General features: G+C 41.6%; 1 protein-coding gene across 3 annotated transcripts in view; it reads right to left on the reverse strand.

The window, feature by feature from the left end:
- Window positions 1-19,433, reverse strand: part of LOC146629980 (voltage-gated delayed rectifier potassium channel KCNH1-like) — a 107,345-nt gene that overhangs the window by 48,799 nt on the left and 39,113 nt on the right. For all 3 annotated transcript variants that reach the window (XM_085355520.1, XM_085355519.1, XM_085355518.1), the window contains exons 7-8: window positions 11,047-11,476; window positions 282-481 (exon numbers count right to left, since the gene is read on the reverse strand). In XM_085355520.1, the coding sequence (XP_085211646.1) occupies window positions 282-481; window positions 11,047-11,476 (630 nt within the window). The remainder of the gene's footprint in view (window positions 1-281; window positions 482-11,046; window positions 11,477-19,433) is intronic.

The raw sequence follows: 19,433 nt of genomic DNA on the forward strand, positions 1-19,433 counted from the left end.
GGAGGAAGCCGGAGTACCCGGAGGGAACCCACGCAAACACGGGGAGAACATGCAAACTCCACACAGAAAGACCCCGGCCTGGTGTTGGAAATGAATGGTTCCATTTTTTCAAAACTAACTTAAAAATTTAAGAATTCTGGTTTCAGTTTGGTTGGGCAGTGATGCTACTGCTAAAACTGTAGCTATAACTGTATAGAAGCAAAAATTCATAATAAATAAAAATACAACCACAACCAGCTGTTTCACTTCCAATAACACAATGATTTGGACTGAATTCTTACCTTGTCAGTATCAATGCCTCTTGACATGGACCAGGTGGACACAATGTAGTCCATCACACGCTCACTCAAGCCTTTAGGGACCTGGTAGAGCTTGAGGAAGTCTCTCACACTGTTGAGCATCTCATGGTACCTGTTGGTGTTGGCATACATCTGCTGGAAGATGGTGGTGACGTTACCAAAAATGGTGGCATACAGCAGCGCTGTAAACAGAGGACAAAAAACATTAAGTTCTTATACTTCTCTACAAAACCTACTGTTACATTGTAGATGTTATATTGTCAAACCTGTCTTTATTATTCACAAAACAGAATTTCAGTGTCGCAGCAATCACTTCAGTCACTTGTAGATGTGCTCAAATACCATATTATAAGATATGAAATGCTAAAAACTTATTGTGTTACAGAATAAGTTTAAACAGAAAATACAAAAATGTGAAGACCATACGAAAGTCCAGTATGAGATGCATGAAATGCCTTTATCCATTAACTATCTAATTCCATTGACCACTGCCACAGTCATGCGAATAAACTCTGCTTAAGCTGACAGAGGACTCTGAAGAGTCTTTTGATTCAAACAACGACAAATTACTCTGATAAATAATATTAAGGCGTCACATCAGACCATAGAAGATCTAACTCATCAGTCCAGGAATCTGCAGTCAATTTTCACTTACAGCCCTGTGACTGCTCTGTCAATGACGAGGATGCACACATCCTTGACAGGGAGGAATGCTGGTTGAGGCCATTTATATGAAAAGGGAAAGACCGTCTCTGAATCGCAGAGGGGGCCAAAGGGTACATCTTTCACCATCTCCCAATGCAGTGACTGCATCCTCTCTGTCAATGGCGCCCATGGCCATTGATCAATGGTCACTGATCAATGGTCAGTGGTCACTAACATATTAATGACCATGAAACTGACCTCACGGCCCACTTTTAATCAGTGGTGCTAGGTTGGGTAGGAAATTTCTATCCATAGCAATGCTAGAATACTTGTACAAGTTGTCTGAAATTTCTGAAACTCCTCATTATATCAGCTACAAATAGCTCCTCATTTAGCTCCTAGTTCAAAGAGATTGAAGTGAAAGATAATAAAAAGTGACAGGTTTTTGAAAGTTTTTTTGAAATCAACAGCAGAGAAAAGACCAGATTTGTAAAAGCACATCAACATGTTGTGTGATTCACTTAATAGACCTCAAAACACTCTTTGAAATAACAATGACAAAGAAGTGTTCCGGAAAGAAACATAATTTCAGTTTTATCATCTGTTTACTTTCTGTTAATCAGGCACTTAAATGTAAATGCTCAATAGTTGCAACTGATTTTTTATGGTTTAAGGTTTTTGTTCAGTGAAATCACAGTAGAGGACGGTGCAGAAGTTTAGTAATCTTACAGCATTGAAAGGTTTGAATCTCCTTGTTGACTCTGGCCTTTTTTTGTGGAGTTTTAATGTTCTTACTGTGTCTGTGTGGGTGCTCTGGCTTCCTCCCACAGTCCTAACATATGCTTATAACATATACCAAGTTAACTGGGGATTCTAAATTGATCATCATTTTTGTTATAAAGCGCCGTGTGACTGTTTTTAACTGTGGCTTGTGTACTACATTACAGGACTGGCATTCATTTTGTGCTGTAAATCATACAGAGACATTCATTTCCCAGCCCAGACTAACATATTAAAAAAGACAAAATCTCTGATTAGCTATTCTCACCTCATGTAAGTGATCATTTGAGAGGTGCTCTAAGCAAGAGGACATTTCTAGCAAACAGGCATTTTTTTTTACTCTAAAGATGTTTCTTTGGAAAGTTCTGTTGTATTTCCTACAAGGTAATGAACGTGTGCACTGGTGTTTCTCTGTATAAAAAAATTAACCTTTAGCAAATCCACAGCTCAGCCCATCAGTTGAGCCCATACAGTCTATCCCTGACTCAGCTGCTCTCCCTCACTGCCTGTCAGCAGTATGCACTCTGGGTCATCAGATCAATGCCGACCCCATCCAGCATGCAGCAGGAGCCTGCTGTCATCCACTATGAACACAGTCAAAGTGTGGAGCTGACCGCAGCATAGAGAACTTGCTGTGACCTCCCGAAAGGTTACTGTGCAGCCTCAGCACAGAGGTGGAGCTGAGTTGGTGTTAAAACAATAACAGCAGGTTCAGAACAGATGCCAGGTCTATAGGTCCACTACTGAGCTGTTGTGCGCAGCAGTTAAGATGTTTCTTATTTTGTAACATTAATTTATTCACAAACACACTCAAAGCTGAAACTTCTCTCCCATCTACCAAAGCAGTCAAGCTGCTTTAAAAAAAAAAACTTAACTAACTTAACTAGTTAACTTCATGTTAAATGACTGTTAACAAACCTGTCTTCTGTGCCTTTTTCAAGTTTCAAGCCTTCCCTATGTCTATTCCTCGCCACTTCCCAATTCTTATGTACAGTCGTGTAAATATTTGTGATAGGTCATGTTGGGTTATTGTGGATTTGGGTGTCTTCTCACTTGGAGTTCTTCTCACTGAATAAAACATGTGTGATTTGATCGCTGAGTTTACTGAGCCTGCTTTTGGGTCCTTTTAGTTGCGCAGGCCTCTGGGCTGCCCTGTGACAGTACAGACTGGTCAAGCCATGGACCCAACAGACCCGGTTCGCTCTGCAATTGCCAAGCAAGGTGTGTAATTAGGACAATATGAACAGGTTCTACAACATCTAACTGAACAATGTAAATCTATTGGGGGTAAGCAGGATGAGATCTTACCCAACATTTGGGAATGACAAACTGCAACTCACCCCGAGCTGGTTCTGTGCTGAACCAGGGGAGGAGCACTGGCTTAGGCTGAAGTGTTTCTCACGTTCTGTCCAGTTTCCATGTGTCCGTATGATGCTATTCTGGGTGAGTTTAAAAAGACCTTTTCTCATCTTGCTTTTGAAGGCAGTGCGGCAAAGAGATTAAATTAAATTAAATTAAATCTCAGGCAGGGAAACGCAGTACAGCAGAATTTATTATTGATTTTTGCACCGTGGGGTTTTCCATCATACCCTGAATGATCAGATGCAGGACCACCTGGCTTCCTGTGATGAGCTGGCCACATTCAAGGATTTGGTTGAGAGGAACTACTGAACCTAGTGATCTTTCTTCCTTTCCACTCCCATTTCTCGTTCCGGTCCAGCTCCTTTGGCAGTTACTTCTGAAGAAAGGAAAAGGTACGAGGTATGGGGATACGGGTAGGCGGATCCACAGTTAGCTCTAAGCCCTGTCTAATGCTCCCTGTGACTATTAGCTTGCCCCGTGTGTCTCACTCATTGAATGCGCTCATAGATTTGGGCACTGAGCAGAGCTTAATCGACTTCGATTTCGTCAGTGAGCTTTGCCTTCCACTCACAAGACCCTCTGCAGTTTGCATACCAGCCCCACTTAAGGGGTGGACAATGCAGTGATACATCTGCAGCAGAGAGCGTATTCCTCCCTCAACAGACACAACACCACAGTTCGGATAATGTTCTTTGACTTCTCTAGTGCCTTCAACACCATCTAGCCTGGGCTGCTGAGAGAGAAGTTGGAGGACATGCAGGTAGAGGCTCCACTGGTCCAGTGGATCAGCGACTACCTGACAGGCAGACCACAGTTTGTGAGACTGCAGAGCTGTGTGTCAGAGAGTCTGAACAGCAATATTGGAGCACTCCGGGGAACTGTTCTGTCCCCTTTCCTCTTCACCATCTATAGGGCCGACTTCAAGTACATCACAGACACTTGTCTCCTCCAGAAATTCTCTGATGACACGGCCATTATTGGAAGTGTGGGCATGGGAAGGGAAGAGAAGTACAGAGGACTGATCAATCGTGAGGTGGTGTGAGGTGAGCCACCTGCAGATGAATGTGGCCAAAACAAAGGAGCTGATGGAGGACTTCTGAAGAAACAGATCCTGCATTGGTGAGACTGACGTCGAAATAGTCACATCCTACAAGTATCTGGGAGTTCATCTGGATCACAAGCTGGAGTCGTCTGCCAACACAGAAGCTGCCTACAAAAAGGGTTTGAGCTGATTTTACTTCCTATGAAGGCTCAGATCCTTATGCGGCAAGCTGCTCTATACGTTTTATCAGTCTGTTGTTGGGAGCACCATCTTCTTTGCTGGGGTGTGCTGAGGTGCGGGCATCAAAGAGAAGGACACAAAAAGACTGAACAAAGTCATCAGGAAGGCTGAGTCTGTTGCTAGTCTGTTGCCACCCTGGAGGTGGTGATCAGTAACAAAATGCTGGGAAGAGTGCTGGCAATCATGGACAATGACTCCCACCCACTCCATAACACACTGGACAATCTGAAGAGCAGTTTCAGCAACATGTTCCTTCAACCTTGCTGCCTGAGGGAATGTTACAGGAGGTCGTTCCTTCCCACTGCTATCGGAATCTTTAATTTATCTACGTGGATCAGATCCACACATGTGGAACAGCATTAATCACACCTCAATGCACCCTGGTCACTTTTGTACACCATGACATATTTTCACACATATTTGTCTTTTTATATTTATATGTATATTTATGTTTATACCTATATCTCTATATTTATCTATTTATCTTAATATATATCTATCATAACTCTGTTTCTACACTCCTATTATATGAGTGCTTGTTGTTTGTTGTAAACATGCTGATATGACAACTTAATTTCCCTAAGTTTCTCCGATTCTGATTCCCTTGAACCACTCACCTTTTCCACATTCAGGTTACTAGACGCTCTATCATTCTAGGTTTCCCATAGTTAGAGAAACACAATCCCCACATAGGTCGTAAAATCTCTGTGTGGGCTCTGTTTTACAATGCTTGCTTGAAAACCGTCTTCATGTTAAAGCCGAAAAATGTAAGTGTGGTACTTTCCCATGAATCCCTGGCTAAGTCTGTGTTCCCCGCATGCTTCAAGAAATCCACAATCATCCCTTTGCCCAAGAACAACAAGCCCTCATGCCAGAATGACTACCGGCCAGTTGCACTGACTTCAGTGGTTACGGAGGTGTGCGAGACGCTGTTCAAGAACATTATCTCTTCCTCCATCCCAAACACCACAGATCCGCTCCAGTTCGCCTACTGACCCAACAGATCCACAGAGGATGCCATCGCCCATGTCCTGCACACCACCCTTAGCCACGTGGACAAGAAACAGAGTAACTATGTGAGACTGCTGTTTTTTGATTACAGTTCAGCGTTTAACACAAGAGTGCCCAGTAGACTGTTCACTAAGCTAAAGGATCTAGGACTCAACAGTCATCTGTGTGCATGGGTGTTGGACTTCCTCACTGGCAGAACTCAGGTGGTGAGGGTGGGCAGGTGCATCTCGAACAGCATCACCATCAGCACGGGAGCGCCACAGGGGTGTGTACTGTCGCCAGTGCTTTACTCCCTCTATACTTCAGACTGTGTGGCCACCAGTGTTGGTCAAGTTACTTGAAAAAAGTAATCATCAACTAATTACTGATTACTTCCCAAAAAGTAATCCCGTTACTTTACTGATTACTTATTTACAAAAGTAATCAGTTACTTAGTTACTTATTTACTTTTTAAAACATGATTTATCCCCTAAATAGGTAATAAAGCAATAGATCTTTTAGTCCAATTCTACTTTTACTGCATAATCCATCATATAAAATGTAATCAAATGAAAAAGTCTCTTTTTAAACTTGTTTTATTTGTTTAACATTTAAACCTAATTTCTGCATTTTCCAGCATATAAAATAAAATAGTTTTTTGTGTTTACACTCACTCTATCAAATAGATGCACGTAAAACACAGCAGAAAATAAATAAAATCAAAGACTCAGCGGTCCTGTTGCTCTATTTTCACCTGTAAAGCAGGAGTGGGGTAGGCGGAGGTTTGCCCTGGTGCAGGTGTGCCGCAGCGGTCAGTGGAAGGATACGGCAGTTTCTCTGTGAATTACACATTGCTGTGGCAGCGTACTGTCGGTGCTTACTCAGACATTTAGGGTTTTTTTCGCTGTAAAAAGAAGTTTTCTTCCCACGCAGTGAGCAGCGGACGCTAATGTTTTTATCACTTTTTACAGAATCAAACTCAAAGTAAGGTCAGTACTTCCACGCTTTAAACGCTGCACGCTCATACTCTCTCCCGCACTCGTTATATTATCCATTTTTGATCTGCACACAGCTGTCGCCACGAATGTCGCACTCGCTTACGTCATTGACATGAGACACTCTCGCAAAAAAATCATGGTTTTAGTAACGCAGTAACGCACCGTGCTTACGGGAAAGTAACAGTAATCTAATTACCTTTTCTGCAATAGTAATCCCTTACTTTACACGTTACTCAAAAAAAGGAATCAGATTACAGTAACGCGTAGCCCATCTCTGGTGGCCACCCATGGCTCCAATACCATTGTGAAGTTTGCTGATAGCACAGTGGTGTTGGGCGGCCTACATGGATAAAGTGGATCTCCTCAGACCTGGCATGGTCTGCCCACATTCAGGTCTAATCCAAAAAGGCTAGGCAGTGCCTGTATCATCTCCGACAACTGAGGAAGTTCAGGGTCTCTCCAGGGATCCTCAGGACTTTCTATACAGGCACTGTGGAGAGCATCCTCCATCACATCACATCCTGGTATGGGAGCAGCTGTGTCAGAGAACTGATCCATATGGCAGAACGCTGCTGCAGGGAAATTGAAGGCACCATCCGTCTCACTCTCAGAGAGGAACCAGACCCTGGCACAGGTCTACCCAATCTTCAATATGTACCACGATCTACCCATGGAGCTGCCCTCCATTGGGTCACCCAGGTGTGAGTTGAACAACTTCGCTATTAAAACATCATTTCTGGTGGGTGTCATTGGTTTTCCAAAGGAGCACATTTTGTTCCGTCACATAAGCTACCTACAGCCACTGAGACCCCCCTGGATAGGAACACTATTAGTTGAAAACTTGCCATATTTTTGCATGGTGCACAGTTTGTCCTCAATAAATTTGAGGAAACTACACAAATTGTAAATGAAAGAACAAAAGTCAGACCTAAAGCAGCAAATGAGCAGTATCTGAAAGACAAAAATTCAACAAAGACCTAAGTGACTATCAAGAAACATTTCTTAAAGAATTGAAATAGGGAGAAAAAGCTAGGCTATGTCACAATACAGAAAAGATGGACTGAAAATCAGTGGCAACAAGTTATGGAGTGATTAATACAAATTAGAAATTTTTGGTTCATTGTTAATATTTACAGAGGACATCAGGAGAGATGTACAAGATTGAGTGTCTACACCAATCTAATATAGTGAATGCGCTGTTATGGATGGGGCTGCATTTCAGCAAGTGGTGCTGGGGATTATAAATGCAGTGGCTTAATTTTTCAATATGACAAAGATCCGAAACACACTGCCAGTGCAGTAAAATTTGGATAGAGAAACACAAAATGGAATGATATTGGTCACGCAGTGACTCCACGGAGCTCAGGCTTCAACATTATTGAAGGGATCATTTTGACAGAAAACAAGTAAAGGCATTCAACCACCAAAGAACAGCTTTGGAATTACCTTTTTCCCAAAGATTGTTTCAAAAAATTACATGAAAGCGAAAGAGAGAAAGAAAGTTAAGGCTATGAAGGAATAAAGAATAAAGGATACAAATCTAGAATTGACTTTCAAGTTCATTAGGAAACGTTTTTGATTATGTCAAACATACTGTATTTTGATGTATGCTTTTCCATGTTTCAAGAAATTGCTGGACCTATTTACCATTTTTCTAGCAAAATACATAGAAATGGAGATGGCTCAAAACTTTTGCACATACATTTATCAGTATGAATGCATGTGTGTTTTTCACATTGGGCCATGTAGGTTTGTCCCCCCCCCCCCCCCTTTAATAATAACATCTTCATTCACTGAATTTTGTGTTTATCTTTGTGAAATACTTAAATCTGTTTGATGATCTCAAACATTTAAGTGTGGTAAATATACCAAAAACAAATTTGGGAAATCATGAAGGGGACAAACACTTGTTCACACCACTGTAGATGGCTTCTTGCACTCCTCTTTTAAGCCATCTATCTTCTTCTTCTTATCCTTTAGATGCAGATAGACAGCTGAATTTTGTCTTGTTGAAGTGGCTCTTCTATGTTGTGCCATGGGTTTACTGAGTGGCTGTTTCTTTTCTCCAGTGTATGTCCGAGCCTCACCGTACTGCATAGCATACACTATTTTGTTTGTATGCTATGCAGCTATTTTGTTTAGCTTGCGTTTGGGAGTTTTCTCCTTGGGATTAACCAGTTTTTGTCTGAGGGTGTTGCTGGGTCTGAAGTACACTGGGATGTCATGCGTGAATAAAATTCTCTTGAGTTTCTCTGATAAACCTGATAAACAAAGAATGACAGTGTTGTTCCGTTTGTCATTCTGTTTGCCCAAAGTTGGTGTCAGACCTTCTCTCCTGTGCATCTTTGCTGATTTGATGAAGGCCCAGTTGGGTTTAACAGTTTTCTTTAGATGTGTGTGTTCCTTTTCTTTCCCTTCTGGCTTAGAGGGAGCGTTTTCTACCCAGTGTTGCAGGGTCCTTATTACTGCAAATTTGTGTTCCACAAGGTAGTGGGAGTCAAAGAGTAGGTACTGGTCTGTGTCTGTGGGCTTCGGGTAAACTTCAGTGTTAAGGTTTCCATTCTCCTCAATGTGCACTGCAAAAATGGCAAACTATTATTCTGTAACTACTGTACTCTGTACCACCATTTGGTTTTAGAGCTAAAGAAGATTCTTGGTTGAGAGATGAAATGTCCTCAAGAAACTTAAAGAAATTTCATGATGAGGTTCTTTCCAAGCTCCTTAGGCTACATAAAATGGTGAATCTCTTGGTATTATCACAGAAGTGATGAACAGATTTCAGTCCAGCATCTCTGATGTAGATATCACAGATGTAGAATGTTCTGGAAAGGAAATTAACCATCTATTTTTGTCTTTCCTGCAGATTCCAACCTGATATTGCAGTTAGCATTATAACTCTCTCACTCGTATTCCTAATGACCCAAACTGATTCTCCAGAGGCTTTCAGCCACTTTGTGGACAAGAAAGGTGTGCTAATTACAGCTTTCATTCCTTTCGTTCCTTGTGAATTCTAATAGGAAACCAAATGGTCTACCCAGACCAGACTGCTTGGTAGCTTCAATATAGTCTCAGTACAGCGTCTTTACAAGAGTTTCAAAGGGACAAGCTCTCACAGCCACATAAATCACTGCACACTCAAAAACAGCAACTAAAACTGGGTTAGAAATGGATTTTCATTAAACACTCTGGGGCCTAATTTCTGAGGTTTGCTGCCTAACAATGCCATCACAAATCAGATATTTTCATTATTTTCAATTTGCAAGCGAAGCTTTAGACACCTATTTCATTTGATTACCTTTTCTGCAACATTAGGTGTGTGAAGCTGATCTAGGCTAACAGACTGTAGATTCTGATATGACACAAGGTGACAGGAGCTTCCGATCAAGGAGACAAATTGTCAACCCTACAGCTCCTCATTCTTCAGCTCAGTGAGGAAAAGCTTTTACGTGCAGATGTCCTCTCTGCTCTGGAAAACATGAAACTGTCTGCTTGCCTTTACTTTCAGCAGTTACATAAAATAGACTGTTATTTATAGTGCAAAGACAAAGACATTAGAATAGAAAGATTTATCTTCTGCAGAGTAGGAATGGGAACAGAACATTTTATGATATTGTTGGTGGGAAAAAGAAAAAGAAATGTATCTTCTGGAGAGTCTGAATACCAAGAGCAAATGCAATGGAAGCCTAACAATAGTTTCTGGGAGGGGTCAGCAATTCCGCAAGAAAAAAAGACAGTGGTATTGTCAGTGGTATTTCTAGTACACTAAACTAGATGGAGATGAATAGTTTTCTATATTTAAATTTATATATTTTCTATAAATATTTAAATACACTCAAGTTGGAGAACACAGGATGTTACATTAATTTTGCTTCGAAAGACAGTTGGAGGTCTAACAGGACAATTATCTATAAACTAAACCTGAACTTAAAAACACAGACATTGCACACAGTCCTGTGGTTTAAGTTTACCTAGTCCTGCATTTATATACATTAATATAAACCAAACACACATAAGAATAGGACAGGATATTTGATCATTAAAATATTATTCACGTGTAGGTTGACTGACAGAGCTATGAATCATAATATCCTCTCTCTCTGGATGTTTCATTTTGACAGTGTTGTGAGAAGCTTTTGCTTATATTAACAATGACGGTAACAAAGGCTGTATGTTGTGAAAGGCCTCTCTGGTAGCAGCTGACTAGAGCTTAAAGAGCATGCTTTAGCTCCTTACTTTTCGGGTGTACAGTATAACTACAGATATTCCAGGATTTACCAGGTTGTATACTGTAACGTTAGGTTGGTTAAACATGGCAAAGCCTAGACTAAGACTTTACAGATTGCTGACACTGCCTTAATATCAATGGGGAGATGTTTGACAATCCAGTCAGAGTCATAAAGAACTAAAATAAGTTGTTTTGACAGGAAGAAATGATTTACGAGCAGTACAAAGAGAGTGCAAGAGATAATCTGGAGACTATAGAAAGAGACCTGGTCTCAGCATCATGGAGTCTGTCTGGTGTCATAAGGGGGAAAAAAGACACTGAGAGAGTCAAATCCACAGAAAAACTGGTAAGTTCAGCAATTTTCCTGCCAAGTACCTTGATAAACTCAAAAAACAACTGGAAGGCAGAAATGTTTTGCATATTTGGCACAGAGAAATAAGTTGAAAGGAAATGACAAGGACTCACATCCAATCATCATCATGGCTACAGCAAAGATCTTCTCTCCATCTGTGTTTGGTGCTATGTTTCCAAAGCCAATACTGGTCAGACTGGTCATGGTAAAGTACAACGAAGTGATGTAGGCTGAGTCTTTACCGGGCCCGCCCTCCCAGATGCCTGAGCTCGAGGCATTGAATCTGTATGGCGTCCCAACTGTCTCTCCTAACAGGTACAACCAGCTGTCCATCCTCACAGTGTTGGTGTTCTCATCAATCACCTCATAGTATCCGATGCTGTACCAGATACAGGCCAGCCAGTGGGCTGCCAGGCCAAACACACAAACCAGCAAAACCAGCACAGCAGCGCCATACTCAATGTAATGATCCAGCTTTCTGGCAACTCGACCCAAACGCAGCAGACGTACCACTTTGAGAGAGCTAAAAAGGCTGCTGATTCCCTGCAAGTGAAAGAAGAGATAAAGCAGATAAGAGAAAATATGACACCGTAGGAGGGAGGGGGACAAATAAAGAGAAAAAAGGTGAAAGAAGAGTACAGAAACAATTAATTTTATGAAAGATTTTTCTTGTTTCAAACATTCAGCTCATCATGGGAATCTAAGGGGCCTTTTCCATCAAACATGCTGGCATCAGTTCACACAAACTGTGTGCTTATAATAACTTTGCTATTATTGTTATTTTTACCATGTAACCTATAATTATGCAGGATCACATCATCATCTAATCAGTATGTGACATGTCAGTCACGTATCTTGTTATGTGAAGATCTTGTTGAATGAGTGTAAACTTGAACCAGATTTCAAACAAAAGGAAACAGATTTTATCAATAAAAACAAACTGTGAAATATTGATGTCTTTGTTTTTGCTGTCCATTGCATCTTTTAGCCTGCATCAATCTCGATTGTAATTTCTCATGTAATAAAACACTTTTAACTGTTATTCCACTCAGTGTTACGTATTTATATTGGGGCCTCTCTTTGTGTTGAGTGGAAACTGAGTGGAGACTTTCATTGATGCTTTTTTTTGGAAATGGTTGACCTGAAAATTCACTTCATTACAAGCTGTTTTCTTGCTCTTCCTTCATTTGTTTTCTTTGATTTGTCTTCAAATTATTATATAAACTGCTGTCATCCACAGGTGTTTTATTTAATCTAATTTCACGAATCAAATGTATATTATGACAATCCAGACATCGCAATTTGTCATATAATTGCTTTGCTGACTTGAGGAGTGGTCTTGCTGGATCAGATCAGTTGCATATCATTTTCTGTGAATCCTATAAGCCACTGCTTAATGAAATTCAAACATAGGAAAGGATATAAAGAAAATCACAGTCTATTATCTGGAGTGTCAGCAGTTTCATTTTTAATATAAGCATATTTTGAATTTGATACCAATAACATATTTCAGACAGACATGTTCCCACTGTTGTTGTATAATATAAACATTTGTGTGCAGAAAGAACTTGCTTAACTTATATAATTGCTATGTATAAAGTTTTGAGGCTTCTTCCTTGGCATGACATTAGTTTGGGCAGTTTGAGGTGTTTTATTTTTATCATAAGTTTATTTTATATTTCTTGTACAGTCCAAATTACAGTTTAAAAAGTTTTTAGGCCACCAACATTAGAAGAGTTTGTCCTCTTGCCATCACAAATAGCTTTGCAAAATTTATTGCAAGCTTGTGTTAGTCCTGCATCAGGTTGGTCACCTGTTCAGAGTGTACCTCGCTATGGTAGCTGAGATAGGCTACAGCCACCTTGCGACCCTAATAAGGATAAGTGGAAGAGAACGGATCAATAGATCTCTTTGTTCACCAACTTACCCCCCCTCATTTCTAGGAATACCAACAAATCATTTGTTTGTTTTTTCCCCCCATGTCCTTGACATAATTCATTAAAATTATTGTTAAATGATAAGTTCTGTTTTCTGGTTATCATAGAAATAATTATTTATTGATGACAATACATGTTAATAAGAAGCTGAACTGCCATGTTTGCTTTATTTTTTGTTATTTTTATTTTGTAAGACTGTTAATCCAACATTCTAATCTAATTCTAATCTATAATTTCAGTACATGACACCAAACCAATTGTGATGATATGGTCTGACACAGAACATGATGGCAACAGTATTGAATCCCATTGTTGAATCCCATTTATTTTAGTTTAGTTGAATTTGTTTTTCTTTCATGCCTCTACAATCTTGCATTGAGATCAGGGGTGGTACCTCTGGATTGGCAAACCAGGGGTGTGGTTCCCATCTTCAAATAAGGGAGACCGGAAGGTGTGCTCCAACTATGGGGGGATCACACTCCTCAGCCTCCCTGGGAAAGTCTATGCCAAGGTGCTGGAGTCCGTCCGTTAGTCCAACCACGGTACAGGAGGAACAATGTGGTTCTTGTCCCAGTCATGGAACACTAGACCAGCTCTTTACCTTCTTCAGGTTTCTTGAGGACGCCTGGGAGTTTGCCCAACAAGTCTACATGTATTTTAAGGACATGGAGAAGGCATTTGACTGTACCCCTCAGACTGTCCTGTGGGAGGTGCTTCGGGAGTATGGGGTGTTTGGCCCATTGCTATGGGCCATTCGATCCTTATACAACTGCTAAAAGAGCTTGGTCTGCGTAGCCAGCAATAAGTTGGACTCATTGGGTGTTGGACTCCACCAGGGCTGCCCTTTTCTGTTCAGAATTTTTATGGACAGAATTTCTAGGCGCAGCCAAGTGGGGGAAGGCTTATACTTGGGTGGTCTAAGAATCTGATCTCTGCTTTTTGCAGATGATGTGGTTCTATTGGCTTCATCAAGTGACAGCCAGCAGCTCCGAGTGTGAAGTAGCGGCAATGAGAATCAGCACCTCCAAAAGTCAGAAAAGGGTGGAGTGCCGACTTAAATGCAGGGATGTGTTCCTGCCCCAAGTTGAGGAGTTTAAGTATCTTAGGGTCTTGTTCATGAGTGATGGGAGAAGTAAGCAGGAGATTGACAGACAGATTGGTGCTGCAGCAGCAGTGATGCCTTGTACCGGTTCGTCGTGGGGAATTGAGAGCTGAGTATAAAAGCGAGGCTCTCAGTTTACCGGTTGATCTATGTCCCTACCCTCACCTATCGTCACGAGCTTTGGGTAGTGACCAAAAGAATGAGATTGCGGATACAAGTGGTGGAAATGAACTTTCTCTCAAGATTTACCTGGCCTCTCCCTAAGAGATAGGGTGAGGAGTTCAGCCATTCGGGTGGGGCTCAGAGTAGGAAAGGAGCCAGTGAGGAAGTTCAGGCATCTGACAAGAATGCCTCCTGGGCGCCTCCTGGGTGAGGTGTTCTGGGCATTGAATGAGGCTACGGGGCAGACACAGGAAACACTGGAGAGATTATTTTTCTTGGCTGGCCTAGGAAATCCTTTGACAAGCTAGAGGAGGTACCCAGGAGAGGGAGTCCAGGGCTTCTCTGCTTAGGCTGGCCCTGCAACCTGGCCCTGGATTAGCTGAAGAAAATGGATGGATGGATGGATGGATGGATGGATGGATGGATGGATGGGTGGATGGATGGGTGGATGGATGGATGGATGGATGGGTGGATGGATGGATTTTCTTTCTTTTTCTTCAGTCTGTGATACTTCATTCTGTAATAGGCTGGCCAAAACAAAAATGATAAGTCAGTGTTTAATTTCACCAACAAATCCATTACAGTGTAAAATGTTGATTCTATTCTTTTTATTGTCAAAATTGTTTAGATTAAAATGAAATCAGTTATACTACCCAATAAGGTAAAAGACTAAATGAAAAAACAAGTCAACTTGTTGTTATGTTGATGTACTGAACACTGCAGCTTCTAATAAAAAAATATTAGCTGCACAAATTGTGCTAATTCATAAGCAACAGCACTGTTAAAGTATTTTACAATCAGTATCATTACAAAATAGAAACAATCGAGGAGCTCATGTGACACTGTAAAAATCCAGCCAGGTCTACTAAAGGTCAAGATGAATAGAGGGGTAAAGATGTTGTTGAAATAGCCACAAAAAGATAAAGACAGTCAGTCCAGATGACATGCCTATGGAGGTATGGAGATGTGTAGAAGAGCAGGCCGTGGACCTTTTGACCAGGCTGCTTAACATAATCTTAAAGAGTGTGGAATGGGGAAGAGTACTCAGGGGTGCCACCAGGGATTTGGGGCCCCATGAAAAAAATATTAGCCCAATTTAATATTAGTTTAATGTTGCAAATCACGGTGGCCCTAAAAATATAACACTGTGCAAAGATTGGGTTTTAATCTGATTTAGCTTAATGAAAGCTCTCTTCACCTGCATTAGTCATCGACAGTGTGCAAAATATATCCAAAGCAATACACACTTCTCCAAAAACACTCTGGTTATGTGGGTTGTAGTGATAATATACTATTATCACAAAATAAATTGTGTGTAGAAAAAATATGAATATAAATATAACATGTTCAAAGGGTCTGCCTGCACCGATTACATGTCGGCTAAAAAAACCCAAAACATTATTTTCCATTAGAAATGAAGTAAGGTAACTAATACTAGGGAAGTCGAGCAGTTTCTTTCATATTGACTTGCTATGAGTGTAATTTCCACGTGTCTCTCTTTTCTTTTTTGAAACCCAGACTTCCCTTTTCACTAAGCTATTCTATTTTCTTACCACTCAAGAAGTGGGCAACACCTAGGAGCACTGGCAACTGTACCAAACCAGATCTTGACATAAGGAAGGACATCCAGAAGAGTAAGGTTTTATTCTTTTTTGCCAAAAAACAAAACAAAACAAATGGTAGGAAACATAAAGGAAACATAAAACCCTCCTTGACCATGCATGGAGGGTTTCACCCCAAATCCAGCATGCTGAGACTGTACACCCAGCAGAACAAGGAAGACTGAGGACTGGTGAGTGTCAGAACCACTTTCCAGGATGACACAACAAACATCCATCAGGAAGATGGCCACAACAGACTGTGTGCTTAGTGAATACAGCAGGCAACAGAAACCTGAGAAAGAAGATGAGCAAAGAGAAAAATCATCAGGCCCCTGCATAGTACCCCTGGCAGATAGAGGAAGTGGCACAAGATCATACCATGAAAGGCAAGACCCCAGATGGAGGCAGTGTAAAGTGCCCCTGAGACAGCCCAGCACATAACAGCAGAGGTCAAAATGGGACAGGAAGAAGGAACATGAGGAGCTAGAGAACTAAAGGTGCTGAGAGAAGAGCTTGAGTAGATGTGAAAGGTGAAGGCAATACCTAGTGGTAATCAATGCTCTTAGTGCAGTGTAGGGATGGGTACCGGTGTCCGGTGCCATGATGGCACCGGTTCTGACATAAACGGTAGTAACCAGACCGAAAAGCAGCGCACATTTCGGTGCTTTATTTCGGTGCTTTTTTTTCCTGAGCTGTGATACACTTCTAGCCAATCACTTTACGTTTCCGAGGATAGTAGGCGTGCCCAGGTACGTACGTTCTTTTAGAGCAGAGCTACAGATTAAAAATGTCCAAGGCGAAGCGGTCAAAAGTCTGGCTGTACTTCACAGCAAAATATGCAAACTCAGCAGCAACAAGTGCTTTAAGCTGATACTGTGATACTGTCAAAGGAGGTAACACCTCAAATCCGATGAAACACCTGGCGACGCATAGCGTTTTTTTTAAAAGCCCAGAAATGCACCGTATTTGATAGCTTGCTGCGAGACCTCACACCGAGCGCATCTACTGCGGGTGGGTTGCCTGTTATGCAACATCCCCCAAAAACACGAAGAGGAGAGTCCTGGCCCCTAGCCCTGCCAGTGTAGCAGAAATGATGACGGATGATGATGGCAGCAGCAGCCGTTCTTCTCTGCGTGAGTAGCTAAATGTTGTTCATGTGTAATTTACGTTGAGTAGGCTAACCACGTTATTACATTAATGCATGTAAGGTGAACTAGCAAACATCATCATAGCTACATGCAGCTGTCTTCTTGTTTGATGGCAGATACTCCCTTCACCCTGGCCAAAAAGGCTAAAATGACCAAAGAAAAAGTGGAAAACAGTTAAACATGAAAGGTTTTTGGACAAAGTTTGTGTTTTTTCCATTGTTTAAGCACTGCTTCCAGCCAAGAGTGATACCATATATGCCCCATAGCTGCAGAAAAGGCTAACATTGTTATCTTTTTACAAAAAACAGCTGAACATGAGAGGTTTTTGGACCAATTTTGTGTTCTCCATTCTTTAAGCACCGGTTTGAGCACCGTTTGAGCACCGGCACCGTTTCAAAAGTACCGATTTGGCACCGGTATCGGATAAAACCTAAACGATACCCATCCCTAGTGCAGTGACTCCCAAACTAAGGGAGTGTCTCCAGCAGATCCCTGGAACAGCATCCAAGATCTCTATGCAGAACAGCACAGTCCTAGGAACAGATAAGATACTGTGGAGGTCCCTCAAGCTCCCACGCCTCTGGCAGAGGACCTGAGCTTGAAGGATAAAGTTTGCCAGCAGGGGCAAGAGGGGAATTTTATATATATGCATTTTTTTGCCTTTTAGTATATTTTAACTAAAAGGTAAATATACACTACCAGTCAATTTAATTAATTTCATTTAATGGTTTTTCTTTATTTTCATGACTATTTAAATTGCAGCTTCTCACTGAAGGCATCAAAACTATGAATAAACACGTGTGGAATTGTGTAGCAAATAAAAAACTATGAAGTAACTCATAACATAAATTCTAATGTTTTAGGATTTAGATTCTTCAAAATAGCCACCCTTTGCTTTGATTACTCCTTTGCACACTCTTGGCATTCTCTCATTGAGCTTCATGATGTAGTCACCTGAAATAGTTTTCACTCCTCAATCGATCTCATCCCAAGCATCTCGATTGGGTTTAGTTTAGGTGACTGTGGAAGCCAGGCCATCTAGAGCAGCACTCCCTCACTCTCCTTCTTGGTCAAATAGTCAAATAGCCCTTACCCATCCTGGAGGTGTGTTTGGGGTCATTGTCCTGTTGAAAAATAAATGATGGTTCAACTAAACGTACACCAGATGGGATAGCACATCTCTGCAGGATGCTGGGTTAGCCATGCTGACTCATTGTGCCTTCATTTTTGAATAAATCCCCAACAGTTTGACCACACCATCACACCTCCTCCTCCATGCTTCATGATGGAAACCATGCAAATAGAGACCATCCCTTCACACAAAGACACAGTGTCTTTGTGTGAGGAGATGGTCTCCATATGCATGGTTGCAAACATCTCAAATTTGGACTCATTAGACCAAAGCACAGATTTCCACTGGTCTAATGTACATTCCTTGTGTTTCTTGGCCTCCCCTGAACAGTTGATGTAGAGATGTGTCTGCTACTGGAACTCTAATCTGAGGTACTCTTGACTAGCAATTTTTGAGGCTGGTAACTCAGATGAATTTATCCTCAGCAGCAGAGGTGACTGTTGGTCTTCCTTTCCTGGGGCGGTCCTCATGTGAGCCACTTTCATGATAGCACTTGAGGGTTTTTTCGACTGCACTTAGGTCAGTTCCTTCATCGTGATTATGCAAATTCTCATGACCACTGATCAACAACCACTGATCAAAGACCACTGATCAATGGCCATGAATACCATTCACAGAGAGTTGGGGAATGGCTGCAATCACAGCACTGTAAGATGGCTTACAGAAGCCCCCTCCTCGATTCCCTTTTCACGTAAATGTCCTCCTTGATTCCGCGCTCAAACCAGCGTTCCTTCCTGTCCAGGATGTGTACATCCTCATCATTGAAAGAGTGTCCACTGGCCTGTAGGTGTAAATAGACTGCAGAGTCCTGGCCTGACAAGGTAACTCTTCTGTGTTGTGCCATTCGGTTCGCCAGAGGTTGTTTGGTTTCCCAAATGTATAAATCCTGGCAATCCTCCTGGCACTTAACAGCGTACACTATGTTACTCTGTTTGTGTCGGGGGACCTGATCCTTGGGGTGGACCAATTTTTGGCGCAGCATTTTTTGAGGTTTGAAACCCACAGAGACACGGTGTTTAGAAAAAATATGTCTCAACTGTTCCGATGCTCCTGACACGTATGGGATCACTACAGGTTTTTGCTTCGTCAGCGGTTATCCTTATCTCCTGGATCGGCTGGAGCTTTCTTTAGGAGCCTTCCCAGCTTTGACAAATGTCCAGCTGGGATAACCATATTCACTCAGGGCCTTCTTGATGTGATGTTCTTCTGCTTCTCTGCCCGCTGTGTCTGTGGGGATGGTGTTTGCTCTGTGTTGTAGCATCCTGATGACACCCAATTTATGCTCCAGTGGATGATGAGAGTCAAACCTTAAATACTAATCCATATGCGTAGGTTTCCGGTACACATCGACTTTTAGATGTCCCCCATTACTGATGGAGATCTCACTGTCTAAGAAGGCAAACCTGCCACTTTTCATA

This window comes from Diplotaxodon limnothrissa, linkage group LG6 (assembly GCF_057381915.1).
Source record: "Diplotaxodon limnothrissa isolate DT_005_m linkage group LG6, D_limnothrissa_male_GT1.1, whole genome shotgun sequence".
NCBI classification, from domain to species: domain Eukaryota; kingdom Metazoa; phylum Chordata; class Actinopteri; order Cichliformes; family Cichlidae; genus Diplotaxodon; species Diplotaxodon limnothrissa.